At 38.2% G+C, this 26700-nt stretch overlaps 4 protein-coding genes and 1 pseudogene across 4 annotated transcripts; 1 reads left to right on the top strand and 4 right to left on the bottom strand.

Moving 5' to 3' along the window:
- Positions 1–230: 230 nt before the first annotated feature.
- On the bottom strand, positions 231–1737 carry LOC134812544 (putative uncharacterized protein DDB_G0286901). The gene is made up of 2 exons (XM_063820028.1): positions 1725–1737; positions 231–1432 (listed from the first exon to the last, which is right to left on the bottom strand). Exons 1-2 carry the CDS (start codon positions 1735–1737, stop codon positions 231–233), a joined length of 1215 nt encoding a protein of 404 aa, XP_063676098.1.
- Positions 1738–2115: 378 nt separating this feature from the next.
- On the top strand, positions 2116–11949 carry LOC134812543 (actin-binding protein WASF1-like). The gene is made up of 6 exons (XM_063820027.1): positions 2116–2265; positions 4993–5089; positions 6950–7086; positions 8089–8205; positions 11676–11763; positions 11924–11949. Exons 1-6 carry the CDS (start codon positions 2116–2118, stop codon positions 11947–11949), a joined length of 615 nt encoding a protein of 204 aa, XP_063676097.1.
- On the bottom strand, positions 8591–9228 carry LOC134812919 (uncharacterized; annotated as a pseudogene).
- Positions 9877–10743, bottom strand: LOC134812691 (uncharacterized). Its single transcript, XM_063820198.1, has one exon. It carries the CDS (start codon positions 10723–10725, stop codon positions 10102–10104), a length of 624 nt encoding a protein of 207 aa, XP_063676268.1. The 5' UTR covers positions 10726–10743; the 3' UTR covers positions 9877–10101.
- A 2066-nt stretch (positions 11950–14015) lies between the features above and the next one.
- On the bottom strand, positions 14016–25142 carry LOC134812542 (protein white-like). The gene is made up of 8 exons (XM_063820025.1): positions 25068–25142; positions 20488–20584; positions 20120–20268; positions 19870–19971; positions 19547–19712; positions 19089–19383; positions 18092–18888; positions 14016–14146 (listed from the first exon to the last, which is right to left on the bottom strand). Exons 1-8 carry the CDS (start codon positions 25140–25142, stop codon positions 14016–14018), a joined length of 1812 nt encoding a protein of 603 aa, XP_063676095.1.
- Between the last annotated feature and the right edge of the window lie 1558 nt (positions 25143–26700).

Genomic DNA, 26700 nt, shown 5'->3' with positions numbered 1-26700 from the left:
CAAGGTTCATAAACAATCATACACTAGACCCACACAGGACTATCTCAGATAGTGACACATATTCAGGTGTGGACCATGCTCGGAAGTCCCTCGCCTGCCCGCCAAAGAAGAACATCTGAAGTGGGTTTGCTCTGAGCAAGGTAGTAACAGCTTCGAGACTGCAGAGGTCTGTTGCGTTGATATCTATTATTCTATGTTTTTGTATATACTTAGGGAGTCCTGGAGTGTGGCTAGCAGGAGTCACACTCTGTGGGCACGGCGAGAAGGCCTCCCTCTTCACTAGGAGGCCAGAAACCGTTGACCAAAACAGAGAGAGAGAGAGTGTTGTCTATAGTGTTGTTTATAGTGTTGTTTATAGTGTTGTTTATAGTGTTGTCTATAGTGTTGTTTATAGTGTTGTTTATAGTGTTGTTTATAGTGTTGTTTATAGTGTTGTCTATAGTGTTGTTTATAGTGTTGTTTATAGTGTTGTCTATAGTGTTGTTTGTAGTGTTGTCTACAGTGTTGTCTATAGTGTTGTCTATAGTGTTGTCTATAGTGTTGTTTATAGTGTTGTCTATAGTGTTGTCTATAGTGTTGTTTATAGTGTTGTCTATAGTGTTGTCTATAGTGTTGTTTATAGTGTTGTTTATAGTGTTGTCTATAGTGTTGTTTATAGTGTTGTCTATAGTGTTGTTTATAGTGTTGTTTATAGTGTAGTTTATAGTGTAGTTTATAGTGTTGTTTATAGTGTTGTTTATAGTGTTGTGCATAGTGTTGTTTATAGTGTTGTCTATAGTGTTGTTTATAGTGTTGTCTATAGTGTTGTTTATATTGTTGTTTATAGTGTTGTTTATAGTGTTGTTTATAGTGTTGTTTATAGTGTTGTTTATAGTGTTGTCTATAGTGTTGTTTATAGTGTTGTTTATAGTGTTGTTTATAGTGTTGTCTATAGTGTTGTTTATAGTGTTGTTTATAGTGTTGTTTATAGTGTTGTCTATAGTGTTGTTTATAGTGTTGTTTATAGTGTTGTTTATAGTGTTGTTTATAGTGTTGTTTATAGTGTTGTTTATAGTGTTGTCTATATTGTTGTCTATAGTGTTGTCTATAGTGTTGTTTATAGTGTTGTTTATAGTGTTGTTTATAGTGTTGTCTATAGTGTTGTCTATAGTGTTGTCTATAGTGTTGTCTATAGTGTTGTTTATAGTGTTGTTTATAGTGTTGTTTATAGTGTTGTTTATAGTGTTGTTTATAGTGTTGTTTATAGTGTTGTCTATAGTGTTGTTTATAGTGTTGTTTATAGTGTTGTTTATAGTGTTGTTTATAGTGTTGTTTATAGTGTTGTCTATAGTGTTGTTTATAGTGTTGTTTATAGTGTTGTCTATAGTGTTGTTTATAGTGTTGTCTATAGTGTTGTCTATAGTGTTGTCTATAGTGTTGTTTATAGTGTTGTCTATAGTGTTGTTTATAGTGTTGTTTATAGTGTTGTTTATAGTGTTGTTTATAGTGTTGTTTATACTTTATATAGTGTTGTTGAACTGGTCGTGTCGTTTCTATTTTCTTACTTTGCACTATTTAATTATTTGTCAAGAATACGCTTACGTCTTCAGATGTTAGATAGACATGCAATATCGTTTGTGTCTAGTGCTTCTTCGAATCTTGCTTTCAATTCTCAAGTTTCTAAATGTGAGAACTGTGTTTTTGCTTTACATTCTGTGCGGTCAGGAAAAACATTGATTAATAACCGCACACATGCATGAGTCAACTAGTAGCCACAACCAAAAGTGGCCTGATAGCATAATCGTTATAATGATAATATGTAATGACTGGTGAGAAGGCATTAGTGAGAATAAGAGTTGTAACTAGTTACTGGGTCGTGTTATTTGAGTATTACTATAACACAGGGCACACTGCTTGTAGTGAGCTAATTCCACATGAGATTATTACTTTGTTCTAAAAGTGTAACTCTGTTCATGTGGTGTTGAGTAAATTATAATGCTGTAGTAAAGTGTGTTGTGTGGTGATGAGACTCTAGAAATGTGTCAGATTATTTGAGCTGCTTTTAGACTGTTTTTTAGAAAAAAGATTGTCATGTGAAGTCTTGCAACATGTAGTGTAACAAATAGCCTCCCCAGTATGGGTAGCACAGGAAGGTTACAACAGTCCCACAAGCTCAACTACACCAGCAAGAACAATGACTCCTACATGGGTTTTGTGGGGGCTATCAGACTACTCTCCTACCTGGCCGCTGATGCAGATGAGATGTTCGGCGGTCTCATTGAAGAGGTCTCCTGTTGAACCTTATTTTAAGATGTATGGGCAATGGGAAATGTCGCTGTTTTACTTTATAGCATTAGAAATATTATTTTTATTAATTGATGCTACGCCGCTACGGTTAGGTTATTTTGACGATTGCGATTCTTTGCGGATTCCACTGAAAGGAGTTGCCATTATAATAACAAACGTTTACAGGTTTGATCAAATTATCTAATCTCTTCATTGTTCTGTGAGTTGTTGGAAATCACCGCACAATAAAATAATATGTTAAATGTAATATCCACTGCAGTAAGTACAATTCCTCCAAGGAACAAATGTAATATAAGGAGTTTAACGACACATTATGAAAACATACAGAACATCGTTTCTTCTACATTAAGTTGAGGTGTTATACTGTAAATTAAAACCCTGTCTGCTGTAATAAAGTTATAAGTTCAATTATATACGTAGCTCACTGTAAAGCCACCCCGTCATTAGCCAACTATATTACATAAGCGACTTGTAGTGTGATGGGGATCATGACTCTTTATTTACCGTTAATTATAGTGTTAATTATAGTTTTACCGTACTAAATACTACTTTTCAATGCTCACTAATGACCTGTTCTCTAAGATCACTGAAAATGACACGTTCTTTAAAATGTTAATTCATTACTCTTCTCCAAACTCAAAATAACATCATCTCCACATTCTGTTGTTTTGAAGTTTTAAGAATGTAGTAAAGTATGTATATTGTACGTACTTTTCCATTGTAAGTACGGCACTCATTAGTAAAGCTCAGTTGCCTGATACTGTAATAAGTAGTGATATTAGTGGTATAAAGTAGAACGCATAATATCTTATAACTTATTACATTACTTAATAGTAATTAGATACATTGTACAGTACTGTAATAAGTAGTGATATTAGTGGTACAAAGTAGAACGCATAATATCTTATAACTTATTACATTACTTAATAGTAATTCTACATTGTACAGTACTTAAGGCCAGAGGGGGGGGGTAAGGGGTCAAAAACATCGACCAAAATATTATTTTCTTAATCAATATAATTTTTGATGACAAAAACATTGCAACTATTCACATATTTGTAGCTGCTTAACTTTTTTAAATAATTGAGGTTAACCGACTTTCACAAAATTGACTATACAACATTGAGGTTAATAAAATTGAGGTTAATATTTTATTACACTCCATAATTTTTTGTTATTTCGGTCAGCAAATGTTAACTCTAAATTTTAGGTTCATAATTATCAAAAAAAGTAATATCCAAACGTTATTAAATGAGGTTAACCTCTTTTTTTAGATGTAGCGAGAATAGATCAAATGATAGAGCTATTATTTTCATCGTTAGTTTACGGTATACACATATCTAAATAGATGACGTGTTGATTGACTTTCTTTTATCTTGGGAAAATGAAAAAATGAGGTTAACCATCACATTTTGGTACTGTAGGGAATATACATACGATTCTTACTTATGTAATGTACCACAATATCGCAGTGAGGTATCTATTGGTATCACAATGCCTACAACTATAATCACGTGACAAAGGTGATTTGAACTGACCATATTTTAGTAGAAGATTTTATCCGTAAATGGCTAAAAAATGAGGTTAACCTCTCATTTTTTGAATATCTGACCAGTAAAATACATGTTAACCTCAAAAACTTAATCGTTACACTGTGCAAATGTTTTACTACATATATAATAACATATTAATAAACCAATCCCAGTGTTATATGGTCTAAAGCGAGGTTAACAACCAAATTTTTACTACTTTCGAGCAGTTAGTGTTTACAGGAAGTCTTGGTTAACCTCATTTTTTACAATACAAGGACATTAACTACTGAAAGTGGCTAAAATCGTTTAGGGGATGGCTAGGTCTGATCAAGCAAACGTTGTTAGGTGTATAGAAAGTCCTAACTAACGAACTGTGATACATTCCAGTGAATATTCAAAATTTTGAAAACACTAAATTGCATCTATCTCGAAACACATTTTGTGACTTTCAGTTCCTTAGTTGAGAAAACCAGCCACCCCCTGATATTGGGATTTGGTACAGTGGTTCCTTGGACAAGTATCTAGATATTAGATGCAGCGATTTTTTTTATTTGACTCGTTTCTCGAATTATGAGGTTAACCAGCTAAATTTGTCGAATTTTTGACATGGTTAACCTCATAATTCAAGAACCGAGTCAAATTAAAAAAATCGCTGCATCATAAATGAGGATAATTGTCCAAGGAACCACTGTACCAAACCTCAAGATCAGGGAGTGGCCGGTTTTCTCAACTAAGGAATCGAAAGGTCAAAAAAGTTACAGCCGTTTAAAGATCCAGTTTAACATGCAATTACAGGTAAACCTCAAAATTTAGCGCGTGATATCTCAGGAACGCAAGGTCTGATTTTGATCCGGTTTTTTTCTTCTTGTTCGTCTCCAGCAACTATTATCAAATATGTGAAAACTAGAAAAGTGCCATTTACCCCCCCCTCTGGCCTTAACAGTAATTATACATACATAATAAACTAACATACGTTATAAACTAACTAAATATAACGCATAATATCTTTAAAATTATTGTACTAAATTTTTACAGTAATTCTACATTATTTTACAGTAATTCTACATACTTAATAAACTAACAAAGATGTTTGACCAGGCTGGTTTATTCCCTCTAACGACCCCACCTGGCTGAGCTCAGCAACAACAATATAACAAACTGTATCTCTTTTCAGGCAAGTAGAACTGCTATAAAAGCTCGCAATATGGAGAGGCGAGTACAGACTCTAGCAGATACAATCTCCCAGAGACAACACTATGTCTATAAAACTGGTAAATTCTTCATAATATTCTCTCAATACTAACCGTATTAAACTGGTAATGACCATTAAATTTGTCAAATATTTTAAATTTTGTGTTTGATCCATTCAAGTTTAATGTGCTTAACCAAACTGAATTGTTTTACTTTTCTCCGTCTTAAATTAGATTTAATATTGATGGAAAATGTAAAATTGTGCGGTCTGTGTGTACTAAGCTTAGTAATTTTGAAATTATCCCCCAAGCTTTGAGATTTCTCAATATAATTATATATTATGTACTGCGGACATAAATAAATATTTCAACAGAGGCTTGGAATCTAATTTGTGGCACGAGCTTGGTTTGCTTGATATGTGAGAAAATATGCTTAGATTAAATACATGGTATTAAGGTAAGCATCTAGCAGCCACCCTGTAACCACCTAGTAACCACCTAGTAACCACCTAGTAACCACCTAGTAACCACCTAGTAACCACCTAGTAACCACCTAGTAACCACCTAGTAACCACCTAGTAACCACCTAGTAACCACCTAGTAACCTCCTAGTAACCACCTAGTAACCACCTAGTAACCACCTAGTAACCACTTTGTAACCACCTTGTAACCACCTAGTAACCACCATACCTTGTAAAAGTAAACATCGTATCATGACATTTGATACAGCTCGACAGTGTCTGTACACAATGTACAATGTACATTGTACAGTGTATATTTGTGTTAAATTATCTCCCCAGTACAACTCTAGTTCCTATGACTTACATCATGTCGTTATCTTATAAATCAGGTAATGTGTAAGGCTTCACTGGCTCAACAAACACAGTGTCTTTAAACAAAGTGTGCTCCATTCTCTACTCTATATTTTACAAAGTAGTATGATTGAATGTCCTGTATTTAGTAAGTTTCTCGTGACAATGTTTGAAGCCGTGGGCTCATGAGGTAGCTTAAGTCATTTCAAGCTCTCAATCAAAACGTCTAAATTGGACTCGTGTGTCACTGGAAGAAATTAAGAGTATACGTTTTGTCTTATTCTGAGACGACACTGTCAGCTATTCATACACTGTAAACTATCTATACTATATTATATAATATATATTCTGACAAGTTTTCAGGTTTCTATTTTTAGTTCGAAAACAGTAAACATTTTACGCCCAATCTGAGCGTTGTGACCCACTGAGGCAAGTGGTAAAGTTCAGAATTGTCAAGAGTGGCAAAAGTGGCTCCAACTAATAGAGCAATAACATAACACGGTAGTAACTACCTAGTAACCAGCTAGTAACCAGCTAGTAACCACCTAGTAACCAGCTAGTAACCAGCTAGTAACCACCTAGTAACCACCTAGTAACCAGCTAGTAACCACCTAGGAACCACCCAGTAACCACCTAGTAACCACCTAGTAACCAGCTAGTAACCATCTAGGAACCACCCAGTAACCACCTAGTAACCAGCTAGTAACCAGCTAGTAACCACCTAGTAACCAGCTAGTAACCACCTAGTAACCAGCTAGTAACCACCTAGAAACCACCCAGTAACCACCTAGTAACCACCTAGTAACCAGCTAGTAACCACCTAGGAACCACCCAGTAACCACCTAGTTACCACCTAGTAACCAGCTAGTAACCAACTAGGAACCACCCAGTAACCACCTAGTAACCACCTAGTAACCAGCTAGTAACCAACTAGTAACCAGCTAGTAATAAACTAGAAACCACCCAGTAACCACCTAGTAACCACGTCGTAATCACCTAGTAATCGCCTAGTAACCTCCTAGTAACCTCCTAGTTACCACGTCGTAATCACCTAGTAACCACCCAGTAACCACCTAGTAACCACCTAGTAACCACCTAGTAACCACCTAGTAACCACATCCTCGTTCAGACCTAAACAACCACAACATGGAGGTGGGCAAGTTCAGACCTAACACAGTAGTGGACCAGAACGTGGTGATAAAGGACAACAGGACGCCCTGTGTAAAGGAGAGACACTCAGCTGCAGACCTCACTCCTGCTCTCATTGTAAGTTAATATACATTTACCAGACCCCTATTTACCAGGCTCCATTTACCAGGCCCCCATTTGCCAGGCCCCCATTTGCCAGGCCTCCATTTACCAGGCCTCCATTTACCAGACCACCATTTACCAGGCCCCCATTAACCAGACCCCCATTTACCAGGCCCCCATTTGTGTGTTACATTGAGACCCTGGTTTACTGGAATTTCCTATCGAAACAATTTGGCAAAATCGTCTCCATGAAATTCCCGGTAAACCAGAGTTTTGCTGTAATGATAAGGGACTAATTATACTTCTTCCCGTCTGCAGTACCGTTGACCGAAAATATAATTTATTTCAATTTCAAAATTCCCTCATTTATGGAACTGTTTACGAGTGCTCGTAAATGTCATTCTGACAGGTTCAGTAATTACTGTTTTTGGATGTAAGGCTTGCTGTATGAGGTCACAATGTAACAGTAGTAGATACTAGTAGTCGATTTAGCGAGATGTTAACAGTAAATGATGGTGATTTGCGCTGTAATTAGCAGTTTTACTAATTAATTAATGAACCGGGACGGTTAGCTTAGTGCTCGAGCTGCATTTAAACTCACATTATAATGCCCAGTTCTGCGAATCCTTTCAACTTTAATGGCCATTTTAGGGATAATTCGACTATGCAATATTGAATCTCATAAGTTAAATGCTCGATACCAATACTGTTAAACCGCTTGAAGTGTAGTCATTCTCTGAATCTCTGCAGCTCAAAACTGGAATTCATATGATTTTACCGATGAATATAATGTATGGGGGTGCATCAACAAATTGACGTCATGATTCGAAACTCAATGTTCTACACTTTAATGCAGTTGTAGGTAGTTGCCTTTGCAATTGGCTTATATAATTGGCTTATATAATTGGCTTATAATCGATATTAAAGTATGATTCCACAGAACAGTCAATGCATTTAGATCGTTTAACCGTTTAACATATAATTGTACATTTGCCTAAACTGACTAATATTTGACAGGTCTTCAAGAATGTGAGGGAGGATGGGAAGGACTGCACGACCCTCTACACTGATCCCCACTACTTTGGTCGGGTTTGGTTCAACCAGATGCAGAAAGCGTTCGAGGCCAACAAAAGGGTGAGCTCAAAACATTCTTGTAGTGATTTACAGATTTACTCCATCACAAGTATAATTCATATCATAGTGCATTATATATAGCAGATTTTTGATATCAAAAAGTAATTTTAAAGATTATTTCTGTTGTTTCAATCTTCTAAGTTTGCTTTGTAGGGGTGTGATAAGAAAAAGTAAACAAGGGTGTTCGAATATGCGTGTGATGGTATTCATCACAAAATCCAAAATTCATTCTAAATCGAATACACGTTACCAATCATTATGATTAAATCGTCTGCTTTGAGTTTTAAACTTTAACAAAATCCAAAAGAAAAATTTTAAAATCTTCTCCTACAGAAAAATATATAAAATTGACTGCCGGAAAAGATTTCATCGAGTTTTAAACAGATACTATTTAATATTTGAAAGCATAAACACCGTCCCACTGAGGATCGTATGGTTCCATCCAGAACTTTCTGAAGAGATGGACCAGCTCATTTCGCTCCAGCTTTCCACTCTTGTCAGTATCAGCTTTCTCGAAGAAGGTGTAGGCAGCCTCCTGGGGTACATCAAAAGCTTTCATCATGGTCTTCAGCTCATCGACATCGACAGTACCATCACCATCATCATCCAGGACATCGTAGTAAGAGTTGGAGAGGAGGGCAATCAAAGATCCTTCTCCACGTCGTTCCCTTTCTCTCTCCGCTTCAGCGAAGACTCTGTTAGCCTCAACCCAGTCCTCTCGTGCGAGTCCGTGTTCTAGGTCTACTCCTTTATGCCAGAAGAAATTCTTGCATGCATGTCTCATCTTCTCAACCTGCTCATCAGTAGCGTTGACCAGCTGTCTCATTCTGTCGGGCCAGTACAGGACTTTGTCCATCTCCATCCTCTCGAGCTCTCGTCACTGTCCAGATCGAAAGTGTCAAACCTCTTGTAGAGTCGGGACAACATCTTGGGGTGAAGGTCCTCGACATTGTACTGCCAGGTGTTACCCACGCTTCTTCAGTACTTGTAGCTTTCGTTGTTGGTCTCGTCGAGTCCTGGCATCTTGTTGGCCTGGTCACTTTAGCTAAATAACATTTGGTTGTTAATTTCGTCAAAAGAAATTGTAATTTTCAATAAAATTAAACGGAAAGAGATTGTGAATTAATTTTACACAATTTTAATATCAGAATATGCGAGAAGGTTAAATGCTTGGGAGGGGGGGGGGGGGAGCCAATGCTTCTTAGTTGCGACTAATGTTAAAAGTGAAATGGAAGATTAAGCTTAATTTTCATAGTTGGTCCGTACTATAGGGTACGTAAAAACAGCAGGGTACTCACGGTACGAAAAATTGAATTTAGGGTACGTTAAGCTTTAAAATTGTTGACAAGACAGAACACATAGACACTACTGCTGAAGACAGTGAATCTGATAATGAGATGTCCATTGATTCCGCTTAATATCTTTAACTTTATCTTGATGATAAATTAAACATTTTAAACTTTTTAAAAACTCGTTTAAATCGTGTGAAAATAGTGGACAAATTCACGTCAGAAGTTTCAAAAGTACTCTTGCATACGGACGGCGAAAATCGAGGGTACGGACCAACTATGTTAATTTTATTTTATCTTTGACTTGCTTGGTCGATTAAGAGTGATAAGACAATCAAACAACGTATTTTTGTTTTCAATTCAAATGTAACATTTGAGATGATAGTAAAGTATAAGTCTAACATTCATTATCATACCCAAGTTAAGTGATGATTATAATTAATTACAAAACATTTCAATACTAAAATACAAGGTAAGTTTGATGTGAGTTTAAACTTTAGAAAACAAAATATCGAAAACAAAAAAAGGAAATTTCCAAGATCGTTTACAGATCACGAATTCAAGTCCATTCCAGGTAAGATATCATCAAGTTCCAAGTGAATACGATCTAGTATTTGTAAGCGTAGACACCATCCCACTGGGGATCGTATGGCTCCATCCAGAACTTTCTGAAGAGATGGACCAGTTCAGGTCGCTCCAGCTTTCCGGTCTTGTCAGTATCACCCTTCTCGAAGAAGGTGTAGGCAGCCTCCTGGGGTACATCAAAGGCTTTCATCATTGTTTTGAGCTCTTCGACATCGACAGTACCATCACCACTATCATCCAGGACATCGTAGTAAGAGTTGGAGAGGAGGGCAATCAAAGATCCTTCTCCACGTCGTTCCCTTTCTCTCTCGGCTTCAGCGAAGACTCTGTTAGCTTCAACCCAGTCCTCTCGTGCGAGACCGGTGTCTCGGTTTACTCCTTTGTGGAAGAAGAAGGTGTCGCAGGCAGCTCTCATCTTCTCAATCTGTTCGTCAGAAGCGTTGACCAGCTGTCTCATTCTGTCGGGCCAGTACATAATCTCGTCCATGCTCATCTTGCCGTCAGTGTCGAGATCGAAAGTGTCGAACCTCTTGTACAGACGTTCCAACATCTTGGGGTGAAGGTCCTCGACATTGTACTGCCAGTTGTTTCCGACACTTCTCAGGTATCTGTAGCTTTCGTTGTTGGTCTCGTCGAGTCCTGGCATCTTTGCTAACTTTTCCTTGAGCTAAACTGGAGAATATTATTTATCAGCAAAATTGTTATGATACTTATCAGATATGACTGGTAACTGAATGACAAGTCAACAAGAGAAAGTAATCTTATAAAGTTTCAATAGTATGTCGAGGACTGCTAAAGTTTCCTTCCTTAAATGCAAAATTTCGAATGAAATATGGGACTTATGGGATTTATCAACATAGTTTGCAATAAAACTTAGTACAATTGTCACGTTAAGACCCGGAGGGCGAATAAGCCGTGGAGGAGAATCCCCCTCGCATCAAATCCAAGTCATCATGATCAGCATGATCATGAAACTTCAACCTTGACTGAAGAAATGGACAGCAGCTCTGTTTATATACTGCAAAAAATTCATTATCGTAATTGGCCATCAATCGGATTAATTATTGGCGTAAATTGGATACCTAAATTAAACTCTCAATTAACACTTCCGGAACTGATTTCTGGAGCTGATAGAGTGAAGGGCTGGTGAACAGGCTTGGTAACTTTTTGGACAACTTTTATTCGATTAATTTAATCAGTTATCATTAATTGGTTTCAATTAATAAGATAAACTGAGATCGTCTAATTCTTAAAAATAATAGTATAGAAACCCAAGCAGAGCAGTATTTATAATTAGATTTTTATTAAAATTACAGAAGAGTTATGATAAAGACTAAGTATAATTCACAACGCTGGGTTATTCCACTAAATTAAATAAACCTGGAAGCGAACCTTCGTCTTTTACTATTCCATTCAAGAGGGCTGTAGCTTCACATTACCTCAAGGCTCACCTCAATAAAAAGTTCGATTCCAGTATGTTTGTCGTTTGATGGTGTTCAACAAAACCCCTTTCTCAGACACACCATAAATTGGGGTCAATATTATCCCAAAAGGCCGACCCAGAACATGATAACAAGCTGATAACAATTCTCTCAGGCTCGTACAAAAAAGAAGAATAAGAAACAAAACGTGAAGAAGGAACCGCGACCCGTCATTATAAAGGAGTACAAGGTTGATGCTTTAGGTTCGTGTACATTTACAATTTACGTTCAAATTACAAAAGAAGTTTATTAGAATTGTTGCAGGAAAGACTTCCAAAGAGAACGGTACTTGTTTAAACACACCAAGCCATTATTTCAATTCTTTAAAATAATTAGTTTACAATTTATACGTCTATTTTACAGCTTTTCAGTTAATGAAGATTGTGTAATTCGTATAATTCACCGAAATTATTGAACGGATTTTTCACTATATCAGCTCACTTGGCAATATTTATTTACCCTAAATTTGACCTTCATAACTACTCTTTACATTTACAAAAATTTAAAATTCCTACCATGTTAATTTCTCTCCTGACGGTGAGGCAGGGGGGGGGGCAATGGCATTTAAAAAAGTTCATTCATGCTACCCTGATCATTATGAGCCGAAAATATTTTTCGGGACCTAGCCCTCGAGAATTTTTCCTGAAAATTAATGAAATTTCCGGCCAAGCACCTTCTTAACTACTTACTATAACCTGATGGGTGTGCGACAATTGACCCCCGACAATTGACCCCCGACAATTGACCCCCTGTCCCCCGACAATTGACCCCCGACAATTGACTCCCCGACAATTGACCCCCCGAAAATTGACCCCCCGACAATTGGCCCCCCGACAATTGACCCCCCGACAATATAATTTAATACAATTTTAACCCTAACCCTAACCCTAACCCTAACCCTAACCCTAACCCTAACCCTAACCCTAACCCTAACCCTAACCCTAACCCTAACCCTAACCCTAACCCTGACCCTGACCCTGACCCGGCCCTGACCCTGACCCTGACCCTGACCCTGACCCTGACCCTGACCCTGACCCTGACCCTGACCCTGACCCTGACCCTGACCCTGACCCTGACCCTGACCCTGACCCTGACCCTGACCCTGACTCTGACCCTGACCCTGACCCTGACCCTGACCCTGACCAGGACCCTGACCCAGGACCCTGACCCTGACCCAGGACCCTGACCCTGACCCTGACCCTGACCCTGACCCCTGACCCAGGACCCTGACCCTGACCCTGACCCTGACCCAGAAATTGCTTTTTTTTTAAAGAGCTCATTTAAACTTTAAAGGAAGACTTTACAAAATTTTAAAAATAAAAAAAAAACCAAAAAAAAACCTCAAAACCCATTCCCAAAATTGAAATTTGAGGTAAAAATTGTTTTTTTGGGGTTAGACACCCCCTTTAGTACCATGTACTAACTGTTTTTCTGGAAAATGGGCAGTAGACCCACCAGTTAGTACCATGTACTAACTGTGTTTTTGGGAGAAAAAATGACCCACCCAATGAACGTCACGTCCAGTACTAACATGATCCCCCCGTGGTATGAGCTTTGAGTAGCCTGGTACTTACTTCGTTACTTCGTTGAGTTCATCCGTGGAGCCGGAAGGGTCATCAGATATCTGACCACCTAGATGGCGAGTAGTCGACCAGTGAGTTTGACCAACTGCAGCTGTAGCCGGCGACCGGAGGGTTGTCCGGTATCAAAGCAAGAAAGTTCGACAAACTACACTTAAACATGTCAAAGGATGAATCAGCCTTTACTGTGTGAGGCACTTTGTTCCACAGCTTCGGTCCTTGAACTGCAAAAGGCCTGTCGTACAGTGACTGGTTGCGTAAGGAACTTGACTTTGACAATGAGGGTATGACAGCTACATCCCCGTGTCTTGGGGTAACCATTCCTTAACAAATATTATCTAATTTATTCATCTCGCTTGTAAGTGGTTTTCTCGAGGGACCAGGGTTGACTACAGGGCCGCCCATGTGGTCTAACCGAAGGTTGAAACATCTAGTCTTGCTGTGCCAATTTTTACCAAATCGCGAGCTTTTGATTAATAAACACTCCGTTATACATACCACAGATATTGATTATTGATACACTTTATAAACGGACGGAAAATTTACACAATACAAAACAGACAATAGGGTCACTATGGTGCGTACTGATCCTAGGTTCCAGAGTTTCCAAACGTTATGCACAGGTTTTGAATATACCTTGTCTCGTATCAATTGTTCTACATCATAACCAATTACTATTGGCAATCGTATAAGCAGAATTCTCTAAAGTTTACCACGATTTAGTATTAGTCCTGTCGCTTACTCCAGAAAGCGAATTCTGTTTGCTACTAATTTATCCACCCCTCAATGTGGGGCACGGCACGAAAAATTATGAAATTTTCATAGTTCAAGGAAAAGATTTCCTTGGGTCACCCCTGCATTTGATTTGCTCCTCGTTATCCAGCTGAGTCCTTAGAACTGAGGAATCTTAATTCGGATGTGATGTTCTCATGAAGGGCCGAGCTGACGTAGGCGGAGATGTGATTTTTGGCGGTCCGAAATGCCACGATGAGGAAACCAGTTTCATCTGATTCATCGTGTTAAGTTAAATGATGGGTGAGACAGGGCGTTGAGGGCACGCATTGAACCTCCTGGAAGTTTGCTGAAGAAGTTTAAAAAACCTGTCCCAGTTCATGAGGTTTTCATCACAGCATGACAATAGCTGTGAGGCTTGGCTGGCAGATAATGCAACCACGATACACCACGGTGATAGCGATGATGGTGCGTGGCTTTTTCCTCTTGTGTTTCCCCCGGACGGTGTTATTGCGAGAGGTGAGTGCTGGCAGGGGATTTGACCGTCATGACATGGCCCGTGTGGTGATGATGCCGGAGATCATGACGGGGAAGATGGGGCTGGAGTATAGGGATCACCCAGGAAGCACGTGGAGAGGGGAGAGATGGTCAGGCTGGGGTGTCACGTCGAATAGTACCCCTGCATCTCACGTGGTCACCTCGTTAGGGAGTAAACCCGTGTGCCCTTGTTGGGAATTGCAGCTTGCACCATCTGGGGGATATTTTCTATTACATATTGGCTTAATATCATTGGCTTAATTGAATTTTGATCGATACGATCACTTATTTTTTAGAGAGCTGTATCGATTTTATGATCTTGACAGATTTTAAATTCTGATGAAAACTTGCCGAATCGTGTTTCGTAGGAAGAAGAAATGAAGAAAAAAAGCCTCATTTGGTGTTGAGATTGATAGATGCTCGAGGTTGAGTGCATATTTTAAATATTTTTGGTACAGTATTAGTAAACATTACATATATTAACTTATAACAACAGTATTGCTTCACCATTTGCTGTATGAAAAGGGTGGTTCTATATGCTTCTTGACGTAAAAACCTTTTAGTCAGTAGTTCAAAGTGAACAGTTTTGCTAAAGTCATTAAATTCTCGTCGTGTTTAAAGCTCCATTGTTTGTTTCGGCTACAATACTAACCAATTGCATTTTTTTTTATTTTTAACTTGGAAAAATATATCATAAATGCAAACTTAAGCCAATAAAAAGCAGGAAATATCTTGACAAGACTGTCTCAGAGTACTCCTCTTATTATCTAAGATAATTGTTACCAGTACCAAGCTCAAAAGTTCCATAATAATCTTAAAGTTCTAAAAAACACCTAAATTAGTATTAAACTGAAAACATTTTCGCGAAAATGCTTCGACGAGCAGAATGCCATTGGCACCAATTGCCATATTATTGAATTTAAAATGAAATGAAAATCAAAACTCTTGAAATGTTGCGGTGTATATTATAAGTGAGCTTTGAGTTTTATGAAGTCGCATCTACAGGTCGCATCTACGAGTGTATAAAAAAAACAAATTGAAGTGACTACACGGAAAAATGAGAGTACCAACGTACCTGTATAACCACAGTAGGACGGACTATAGAGAGCAGGACAGATCGTTTGTTCTTCTTTCTTGAAGGCATGGTGAGGAAGGCAGTCCGGGTCAGACTCAGGATCATCACTAGGAGATACTGAGCGATGGTGATGTTCCACAAGGAAGCCGTGTAGGTTGCAGGAAGACAGAGTTGGAGTAGAGGAGTGAACACTCTATCCCACTGCTAGATGGAAACACTCTATCCCACTGCTCGATGGAAACATTCTATCCCACTGCTCGACGAAAACGTGGTTTCTCACTTATGACAATATTATGACTTGATCATTCTGACTGAATTTTCGTGGAAAAAGTTTGTTATTTAATAGTTAAAAACGCTGGTTGATTTAGCTTTTGATTTTTAGTCCGTGATTTTTATCTGCAGTGCATCTAAAGTTGCAATGTCGAGATAATGGCAAAAACTGTTTTGATCAGGTGGCTGACCAAATAAGGAAGTTAGTCATCAAGTTGGTCTTATTACGTACGGGTTAATATTTAAACATAATCTCGAGCTTCTTAAAAGTAACTCCGGGCTACGTGGAGTAGGTTAAGTATACAGAGTTTAGTGCAGACCTTATTCTCACCCAGTAAATAACCGAATAACAGTTGTTCAGTTTATGTCCTTTGTATTATATTTATACGTAAATTCGTAGCATGACTCCTGAGTTATGATAGGGTATGATAATCTTGGGACCCCGTTTTATACACATCAATTTGCAATTAAATATTATTAGAATTAACTAAAGTCATTTAACGACTGTTTTTTATGGGCACAAAGCCCCTGGCTCCCAGATCAATATAAAGGAGTCATGATGAGTGATTTATGTATTTGGTATTGGTCATAGGACGCTAATTAATCTATTGGTCATCAGTTCATTAATGACCCATTTTATGTTCTTTTTCCGGTATTTAATTAATTGATTTAAAAGAAGAAATTTTACATCACTTTTGTCCTAGGTCTAGAACCTTTTCCCGACCTCAGGCTCGTGTGTTCATAAACAAAATTGTTAGATATGGTGGAATAACATTTGACATGGCATTGACCGCGTTTTTTTTGCTGTGGAGTGCTCGGCAGTAGTTTTAACAATATCACCATATTGTTAACTTCTCGTGCAGATTGTTCTGCCTTGGTGCGGAAAATCGGAGGGTGAACATTAAACTGTAAACATCATCATTCTTGTGCTTTTATTCTTTGCTTGCAGCAAGTAAATACCCTGTACCAAACACGTAACACAATATAATCGAGTTTGCCATTATTTGTATGAAGTGAGCCGTAATTTACATGACTTATGACTGAAGAACACAAATAAAAGTTGTCACAAAACGCCTTCATGAACGTCTAAACGGTCTACCAAGATGATATAATCATTATAAAACACATATTTTGCGCGCTGAGCATTCCACGCGCAAAAACGCGCTTATTAAAAAGCCTTGCGCGTTCTAGAGGGTTCAGTATCATCAGGCTATGTTAATGAACATAATAGCCTGGGGTCCTCAGGTAAAATATAATGTGATCTTATTGCTGACAAAATATGAATATAATTACTCTATTTGCCTTAGAGTAATAGACTGTCAAAGTTTAAAACGCGCATTGGTATAGCACGTGACTAATAAGTCCAAATTTATACTTCTTAACATATTATCGATCCTTAGACATCATACTATTGTGTCCAATTAGCGGTTAGGTCTCTAAACTCGTAGCAGAAAACACGTCTTTTTGCCCGTAAGAGCCTCTACTATAAAACTTGTAGCGCGATGCACTACTGGGCCGCGCCGCGCATCAAATAATTCTTCTCGCAACCACATGGGCACCACTGGGCCTCGCCGAGCTGCGAAGGATTGACATCGTGAATCAAACTAAAACTTATGACTGTTTGCCATTCAGACGCGAACTATTGCCGCGCGCGAACTATAATCATTTTTGCAATCGCAGAGCAACGGTCTCGATGGGTTGACATCCATTGCGCGTCATTTGTCAATAAAATACCTTCTTACTACAATCTATAAGTTTTTTAAAATCATGTTTAACTTTATTGCTCGATCGTGGGCGACACTTAACATGCATTATTTATTAATTGTAATCGTATTTTATGGTTTAATTCTCATTATTCCAAAAGTATAAATATCAAATGAAATGATAGTGATACGTCGCGTTCCGTTTTTATTTAATTCAGTTTAGGTTTTGCTTTTGGAGGACTTCGACGCGCCGCGCGAACTAGCATTCTTGCTTTGCATCGTCGATCGTTGCTCTGCTTCGCAGAGCAATTACGATCTCGATGGGTTGACATCGTCAACAGTCAATAAAGTTTTGCTTCAAATATTTGCTGCGTTTGTACATTGTATATACTAGACTGCCGACGAAATAAAAATATCAATTAAACTGAAATCTTAATTACGTTACATGACGTACAGGTAAGCCCTTATTATGTTTGTGTTATAGTTCATCTTCAAGGCTATTGTCATTTTGCTCGTCTATAAATTCCAATCAATGCAAGCGTCCTATAAAACAAAATAAGGAACAGCAACATGGGCAGATCCAGTTTCCAAATGTTATCCGGACTAAAAGCAAGAGAAGACAAAACCTCCTCACCAGTGTTTAGGGGACATGTTCCCGTTTCACATCCTGGGAAGGGAACTGAGCTGGTAAACTGGCTAGAACACATCATCTCAAAGGAGTAGTAGTAGAAGGATAACCACTGACACCACACCAAGTACCAGGGTACAGTTGCTGCGTTTATAAAGAGGCCTGCAGTGATGAATAAAGGAAGAATTATGGGGATGTGAAGAGCCATTGCCACCTTGAAGGATGGTGATATGACAGAGGTGAGGTATCCGAACGAAACCGCACTTTCTGCGCTCAGCCAGGCAGCTATTAGAGTGACCGCGAAGTTATGAGGTCTTGAATCTAGTCCAGCCATCCAATATATTGCGGTGACGAAGATAATTGTGAACAGTGTTTCGAATGGTATACGGACAAGTGATTTGGAAATCATCCAGGATGTTGCACTGTACATTGAGGATCTGATCTCACGTTTGTAAGAAACTCTGTCGAATAGTTCAACTGGCATAACTGAAATATAGCAAGAGTAGTTCCAGTAGAAGAGCACGAGAAACATGAGCCCCAGTTTGGACTGGACATATTGGAAGGTGCTATCTAGCTTCCAGTATAGCAGACCCAGCAGTACGGGTACCACCACCAGTTCAACCCCTTTACTGACGAGCTGTCCTCTGTTCCTCAGATAAGTAATCCCATCTCTTTTGCTGAGGACGAAGATCTCCTGCCATACTGAGTACTGTCGTGCACTAGCTCGACTTTTTGACATCATCACGTACTCTACTCCAGAGACTGGAACTGCTGTTTGACTCAGCGAGTCCACCAAACTCGACCTTAGATAATGAGAGAGATGATCAAATTTCAATTGTATAGTAGTAGTAAGTGAGACGATTATTTATTTTTAGTTATTTGTGATCATCAAGTCATAATAGTGGACTTGCTTTTGTAAAATTTCTTTCTGGCTGCAGGATACAAAATTTGCAATACGCCCAACACGTGATATCCATTTATCTGTTTACTGCTCCGTACATACCTTTGTAAAGCACTGATCACCACATCTGACTCAGTACACAGTGAGTACAGTAAATAATCAGCAGGGTTGATGTTCTTATCAGTCGGAGCAGCTGCACCGGCGCTCTGGAGCAACTCCATGATGTCACCAGGCAGTCCCTCAAACACTACGTGACCTAACTTCATCAGTAGAACTTTGTCGAACAGAGCGAATGTTTCAGCGGATGGTTGGTGGATTGTACACAGCACGGACCGTCCTTTGAGAGTCAAGTGTTTTAGACTGTTCACCAGTTGTTCTGACATGAATGTATCCAAACCTGAGAGGCATAATATTTGGATTTTATGGTCGATTAAATTTGGTGGATTTGGCAAATAGGCATTTCAATCCTGCAAAAAGTGTTACCAGAGATTTTGATTCCAAAATAGTGAATAGATAATAGATATGAGGTAAGCGAATTGCAATCGTGTATATTTAGTAACCTGAAGTAGGTTCGTCTAAGATAATAAGAGAAGGGTCAACAAGTAGCTCCTGTGCAACAGAGAGTCTCTTCAGTTCACCCCCACTTATACCCCTTTCTTCTTTACTCGATCCTATCCTAGAGTACCTCACTTTCGTCAGGTTCAGTTCGTCTAAAATTTTCAGCACCTATGTGGTGTGAACTGTCATAGTTGATAATTATCTAATTTGAGTCTAGTATTTCCAACAATGGATGCAAGCTCTTTTGAACGACCAAAATTTGATGATTTATTATCGTCCGGATGTATAATCATAACTTCAGTTTACTAATTGTAAGTAACGCTACCTTTCCTGCTTTAGCAATCTGAGAGTAACTAGGTCCAAGTCTGAGGGTGGCTTGGAAGTGAAGATGCTCGGTGACGGTCAAACAAGGAGGAAACTCATCAAACTGGGGTACAAAGGTACAGGAAGGCGGGAGACGGGGACCTACTTCTACTTTGTTTAACGTTATCGACCCTGCAGGTAATATAAGTAAACTCTCTTAAATTCGTCGGATTTGTCGGAAATAATACCCCATAATTTTGTTAATTTTATACCCGAAAGTAATTGTAAGCAATTGTCGTACCAAGCGCTGTAAGAGAAGATGGAAGTTGTTTGGAAATAGTTTGCAGCAGTGTAGTTTTGCCACTGCCGCTCTCACCCATAATACCAACCAGAGTACCGGTACCTACACTTCCTCCTACTCCTGAAATAAGCAGGTCTTGTAGAATGTAGATCTAATAAACATAGAACGTTTTAGTACGGATGCCGTCACGTGTTTTTTTAATATTGGCAACACATTGTAATAACATGGTTCGTCAATGTACGTTTCACCAGCGAAACATATTTTTATTTATATTACAACTTTATATTTAATTTCAGGTTATATTTACTGAAAGTGAAAGTGAAAGTGAAAGTGACCCACCTGACAGTATGTAATGCTCCTCCTCTACAACTCTCCTCCCAAAGCAACTAGTTTTAGTGGGCACGAACACGTCTACATCACCCCACTCAAGTGTTATCTCTAACCGAGAGATAGGAGCAAGTTAACAAGTGTTATCTCTAACCGAGAGATATTAGCAAGTTAACAAGTGTTATCTCTAACCGAGAGATAGGAGCAAGTTAACAAGTGTTATCTCTAACCGAGAGATAGGAGCAAGTTAACAAGTGTTATCTCTAACCCAGAGATAGGAGCAAGTTAACAAGTGTTATCTCTAACCGAGAGATAGGAGCAAGTTAACAAGTGTTATCTCTAACCCAGAGATAGGAGCAAGTTAACAAGTGTTATCTCTAACCGAGAGATAGGAGCAAGTTAACAAGTGTTATCTCTAACCGAGAGATATCAGCAAGTTAACAAGTGTTATCTCTAACCGAGAGATAGGAGCAAGTTAACAAGTGTTATCTCTAACCGAGAGATAGGAGCAAGTTAACAAGTGTTATCTCTAACCGAGAGATAGGAGCAAGTTAACAAGTGTTATCTCTAACCGAGAGATAGGAGCAAGTTAACAAGTGTTATCTCTAACCGAGAGATAGGAGCAAGTTAACAAGTGTTATCTCTAACCGAGAGATAGGAGCAAGTTAACAAGTGTTATCTCTAACCGAGAGATAGGAGCAAGTTAACAAGTGTTATCTCTAACCGAGAGATAGGAGCAAGTTAACAAGTGTTATCTCTGACCGAGAGATAGGAGCAAGTTAACAAGTGTTATCTCTAACCGAGAGATAGGAGCAAGTTAACAAGTGTTATCTCTAACCGAGAGATAGGAGCAAGTTAACAAGTGTTATCTCTAACCGAGAGATAGGAGCAAGTTAACAAGTGTTATCTCTAACCGAGAGATAGGAGCAAGTTAACAAGTGTTATCTCTAACCGAGAGATAGGAGCAAGTTAACAAGTGTTATCTCTAACCGAGAGATAGGAGCAAGTTAACAAGTGTTATCTCTAACCGAGAGATAGGAGCAAGTTAACAAGTGTTATCTCTAACCGAGAGATAGGAGCAAGTTAACAAGTGTTATCTCTAACCGAGAGATAGGAGCAAGTTAACAAGTGTTATCTCTAACCGAGAGATATTAGCAAATTAACAAGTGTTATCTCTAACCAGGGACAAAAGGAAATCGCGGCATGTACGGAATCGCGATTTTTCCCATTATTTGCGACAAATTTGATGTATAGTTTAATATACCGCGAAATGTAATTCGCGGTATCGCGATTTTTGGCCAAAATCGCCGCGAAATCCTTTTGTCCCTGTCTCTAACCGAGAGATAGGAGCAAGTTAACAAGTGTTATCTCTAACCGAGAGATAGGAGCAAGTTAACAAGTGTTATCTATAACCGAGAGATAGGAGCAAGTTAACAAGTGTTATCTCTAACCGAGAGATAGGAGCAAGTTAACAATCAGATTTTCAATTAACAACGGGGAATGGGGATTGATATTTCTCCGTAAATTAATGCACAACTGAACTTGAGAATATTTAAGATAACGACACCGTTCTCCGGTAATTTCCAATATTACATCTATACCTTGAACGACAGACTCTGAAATCTGAAGTATACTGTCTGAGTTTCTAAGTTGTATAGAACCCCTAACCGGAGCATCTTCTTCAATCTTTAGATAACCTATAAATAGCTTCTTAGTTGTGTTTTATTATTAGGGATATCTTCTAAATGATTTAAGCTCTGAAATAGCCTTGTTATAGCGCTCCTGCAAACGTACAAATATATACATGTATGAAAATGTGGCTTATTTTAATTATGTACATAATATGATATTACATTTACTCGCGTATATTACATGTTAGTCCACAAATATGTCTGACAATGTATCTTAACCTACAAATTCTTCCTTATCAGCTTCTCCTAAACCAACTTCTTAAACAAATTTCACGAAGTTAGAAAATATTGGTACCTGAACTCAAGAATCCTTGTTTGCTTCCTTTTCTCTTCACCATTTAGAAATGAAGATCACACTGGATCTTGAAATAATTTGGGATAACGCTTATCGGAAAAAAAAAGGAACAGATGTAAAACAGAGAAAAGAACAGAACCAAAATGACTAGGCTAAAAGAAACAGACTGAACGTACACAAGTTGAGATAAACACAGTTCGATCTGACAGTCTCCGACAAACAGTTGTATCACTTTCTTCTCCATTAAATCCGCCTGTACCATCCTTTTTTGTGTAGTGTAACTTTCAGAAAATACTGCTCTTTCCTCAGCAAGTCAGTAATAGTGTAATACTATTGCATGGCTGGATTTGCTGTTTCTAGTATATCTTGTCGATCCACACCATTGTTACGACCTTGTCTTCGCCAAACAATATGGTAAAGATTTAATTTGTGTTAAATTTGGGAGAGAGGTTACCTTATAGCCTTATAGGACTGTAAAGTGTAGGTTTGAGATTAGAGACGTGCAAGTTTCGGTGTTATCTGCAGAGATGTCAGACTGACGGGTTCCCGTCCAATTTTGGTGGTTCTTGCATAAAATGTGGTTGTACATCTAAAAGAAATGTTATGTGTGTCCTGTTAGACTTAGTCCTACTCCTATGACGACAAATTACTTAACTACTTAACTACGTTCATGCAAAATCCTTATGTCTAGATTCCACTCTCAAATAGTTGGTCCCTACACTCTCAATTTGGTCCCTCCTCGGTTAAAATACTATTCAGTCAATGTTAAATTTCTGTTTAGGAAATATTATACTATTTGAAAATCGTTAAACCTAAAATTGGGTGGAATTCGAGTGTCGGCTTGTAAATATTAATATTAATATTATGACCAAACGAATCACTATTAATTTGATTCGGGTACAAACTACAGTACGTTACACGGAAGATCGAAGTGGGCACTGCTTGCAAGCAAGCAGTAGATAATTACCTACCGACCTGCGTGTCAGCGGTTCATTTTAATTGTAGCAGCCCAAGCCCTTACAGACGTGAACAAAACCAAAAGAGACGGGCGGCAACTACCACGAGCACCCAAATGGATCCGTTATGATCGACAACTTCAGAGAATTGTAGATGATTACACAACTACAGCAACCCTATGGATTTCCTAAAAGCTTTCGGAAGTTTGACTATGCTTTAGATTTGTATTGTATTTGTATTGAATTGTATTGAATATATTTAAATACCTTATCGGACCTTATTTGGACGGACATTACTTGAACGCTGGAGGCCCTAGCGTTCATCTTAATGTCCGTTCAAATAAAGTCCGTTCAATTAATGTCCGTCCAAGTTAAAGTCCGTTGAAATTTTTTCAAAAATTTTTCCATTTCGAACTTTTTGTCCAGAATATGACAATACAACTATGAGAACTTTATTGTGCCGTAAGTTAACGACGGAAAGGTTCTCTTTGGTCTGCCGGAGGCACAGAAAACTTTATTAGTATATGATGTTATCAAGGGTCACTTGGCGGAAAAAGTCAACAAAATGACAAACTTGTTCCAGCCTCTAGATATTACGGTAAATCGTGTCGCCAAGGACATTGTCCGACGTTATTATAGTTCATATTACTGAGGGGAGGTAATGAAACAGTGCTAGGAAAGCTCCACGTGATGTTAAGGTTAACCTAAAATTGTCTAAGATAAAACAGATTCACGCCGAATGGCTTGTAAAAGTTAACACTGAAATGCAGGACCGGGGTACTTTGATTAAAAAAAAGGTTTCCATAAAGCTAGAAATCACAGAAGCATGGACTATTTCATGCACGAAAACCCATTTGATAAAGATGATATGTGACATTAGACACTGATCATGTACACATATTTCAACATTTTTACTGCTTAATGACTCCTTTTCTTACTTACTGTATAAAAAATGGATTTAAAAATCATTTGCTGAAATTAAAAAAACGTAAAAAAATTGAAAAAAGTTCGGATTTTTGATGGTTTTGAATGCCTTCGAGCGTTCATATTAATGTCCGTTCATAATTATGTCCGTTCATGTAATGTCCGTCCAAATAAGGTCCGATAAGGTAACATTTATATAACATTTAAACTATTGTCCAATTTATCGACATCAAATGAAAATAAACTATGGTAGTAAACTATGGCTCAGATCATATCTCAAATTGGAAATGTTACGTATACAAATTAGCAAGTAGCAGTTCAGATCATGTCTCTAATTGGAAATGTGTCGTATTGAAATCAGATCACAATTTCGGAAAAATGTCGTTTTTTTCTGATATCCTGAGTCGGACAGATGTCGCTGTCGGACAGATGTCGCTGTCGGACAGATGTCGTTGTCGGACAGGAGTCGTGTTACCATACTAAATAGTCCATGCTTAAAGCATCAGTGATTTCTAGCTTTATGGAAACCTTTTTTCATCAAACTACCCCGGTCCTGCATTTCAGTGCAAACTTTTACAAGCCATTCGGCGTGAAGTGGTTTTTATCTAAGACAACTTAAGGTTAACCTTAACATCACGTGGAGCTTTCCTAGCACTGTTTCATTACCTCCCCTGAGTAATATGAACTATAACAACGTCGGACTATGTCCTTGGCAACACGATTTACCGTAATATCTAGAGGCTGGAACAAGTTTATCATGTTGGCGGGGACTAGCTCATGAACTATGTAGTTGAGTACCATAATTTCGTTGACTTTTCCGCCAAGTGGCTCTTGAAAACATCATATACCATTAAAGTTTTCTGTGCCTCCGGCAGACCAAGGAGAACCGTTCCGTTGTTAACTTACGGCACAATAAAGTTATCATAGTTGTCATATTCTGGACGAAAAGATAGAATATTTTTTAAATTCAACGGACTTTAACTTGGACGGACCTTAAATGAACGGACTTTATTTGAACGGACATTAAAATAAACGTTAGGGCCTCCAGCGTTCAATTAATGTCCGCCCAAATAGGGTCCGATAAAGTATTTAGCTAGGAGTATTCCTTAAAAGAAAGTTTTAATCACATCAACAAAATATCCATCCCATACAGCCCAATAAAACATAAAATACTTTAAACACAACACAATTGCCACAAAACCGATCAAGATGATCTTCCAGCGACCTTTGCTTATCTTGTAAAATTCTAACTTGTTGATGTTCTCTTCATTGCTTCGCCAGAGAATCTGCAACAAACAAGTATATTATATTTGAGTAATACCTAAGATTCTGTGATTGTTTTCGCCAAACCCCAAAATTGGGTAGAGTCGACTGTGGCCACTGTATTTCCTTTTTCGGCCCTCGTTATAGCGAGGCGCGTTTTACTTATACTCTTATAGCGAGGTACTTCTGTAATTACTATGGAGTTATCGTAATGTAACTGTCACTCCTTTCTCAGCTCCAATAGTTCATTGTCCGTTTATTCATAGATTTCCATAGAAGCCACAAAGTAAGAGACTAGATTCTGAATTCAATGGTAAAACGATTCAGTTTCACCATGCCCTCAGTAACTTGCCACTAGGATCATTGTGCTAAGAAAATACATACTATAACTATTGCAGTCACTCTAACTCTTGTTAAACTTACCAAGCCTGTCTGTCCTTGTTAATCTCATACGGGATTACAAATAGACTAAGTCATCTTTATATTCATCAGGTTGAAAAGAGAAGAACAAAAAGCACCGTTTAGGGCACCACGAGTATTAGCCGGGCTGCGAGCTTAGCGTATTTATTCGAGGTACTGCAAGTGAGCCTGTTCGTATACTTATAGTCGTTAGCCATAGGAAGATCTCGATTAACTCCAAGTAGAATGATAAAGGAACGTGAGGACTGAGAGGATTTTCAGGACGTAACTCTGCAGTGGTCGTTTTGAGGGATACCTGAGGAAAATCAAATTTGGGTAGGAAAATTGTATTTATCAAACTGTTAGTCAGAAATTTACAAAAGTTTTAGTTTACAATAAGTTTAATGATATCTTTTTGACTTTCAGTATTTTTATGATTATTCGTCAGACCCATCATCTTTTCGCAGACGGAGACGAGACAAATGATTACACTCACATCCATCTACCTTAGAAATTCCCATTCTTCTAATTATTAAAAAAACGGCTCATGAATTAGTGAATAGAATGACACGGTTAAATAGGAAACAATTAAAACTCACATAGAATCTCTTGTGCGCTTCCTTACTTGCATTATTATCCTAACTGCGCTGTTTGTTCTTTCGTCCAGTTAACCAGCTATAAGATTATAGTATACAGA

The sequence above is a fragment of the Bolinopsis microptera genome, chromosome 3, assembly GCF_026151205.1.
Source record: "Bolinopsis microptera isolate Bmic1 chromosome 3, MBARI_Bmic_1.0, whole genome shotgun sequence".
NCBI lineage: Eukaryota > Metazoa > Ctenophora > Tentaculata > Lobata > Bolinopsidae > Bolinopsis > Bolinopsis microptera.
Note: the sequence above shows the minus strand (reverse complement) of the source record. Positions and strands in the feature narration are given on the sequence as shown.

Coding starts and splice junctions, on each gene's coding strand:
- LOC134812691 (XM_063820198.1), bottom strand. CDS start 10,725: ATGCCAGGACTCGACGAGACCAACAACGAAAGCTACAGATACCTGAGA.
- LOC134812542 (XM_063820025.1), bottom strand. CDS start 25,142: ATGGTACTCAACTACATAGTTCATGAGCTAGTCCCCGCCAACATGATA. Junction 19,384..19,546: donor CTTAGACGAACCTACTTCAG/GTTACTAAATAT, acceptor TATGCCTCTCAG/GTTTGGATACATTCATGTCA. Junction 14,147..18,091: donor AACATGTCCCCTAAACACTG/GTGAGGAGGTTT, acceptor ACGATGAATCAG/ATGAAACTGGTTTCCTCATC.
- LOC134812543 (XM_063820027.1), top strand. CDS start 2,116: ATGGGTAGCACAGGAAGGTTACAACAGTCCCACAAGCTCAACTACACC. Junction 7,087..8,088: donor ACCTCACTCCTGCTCTCATT/GTAAGTTAATAT, acceptor AATATTTGACAG/GTCTTCAAGAATGTGAGGGA. Junction 8,206..11,675: donor CGTTCGAGGCCAACAAAAGG/GTGAGCTCAAAA, acceptor CAATTCTCTCAG/GCTCGTACAAAAAAGAAGAA.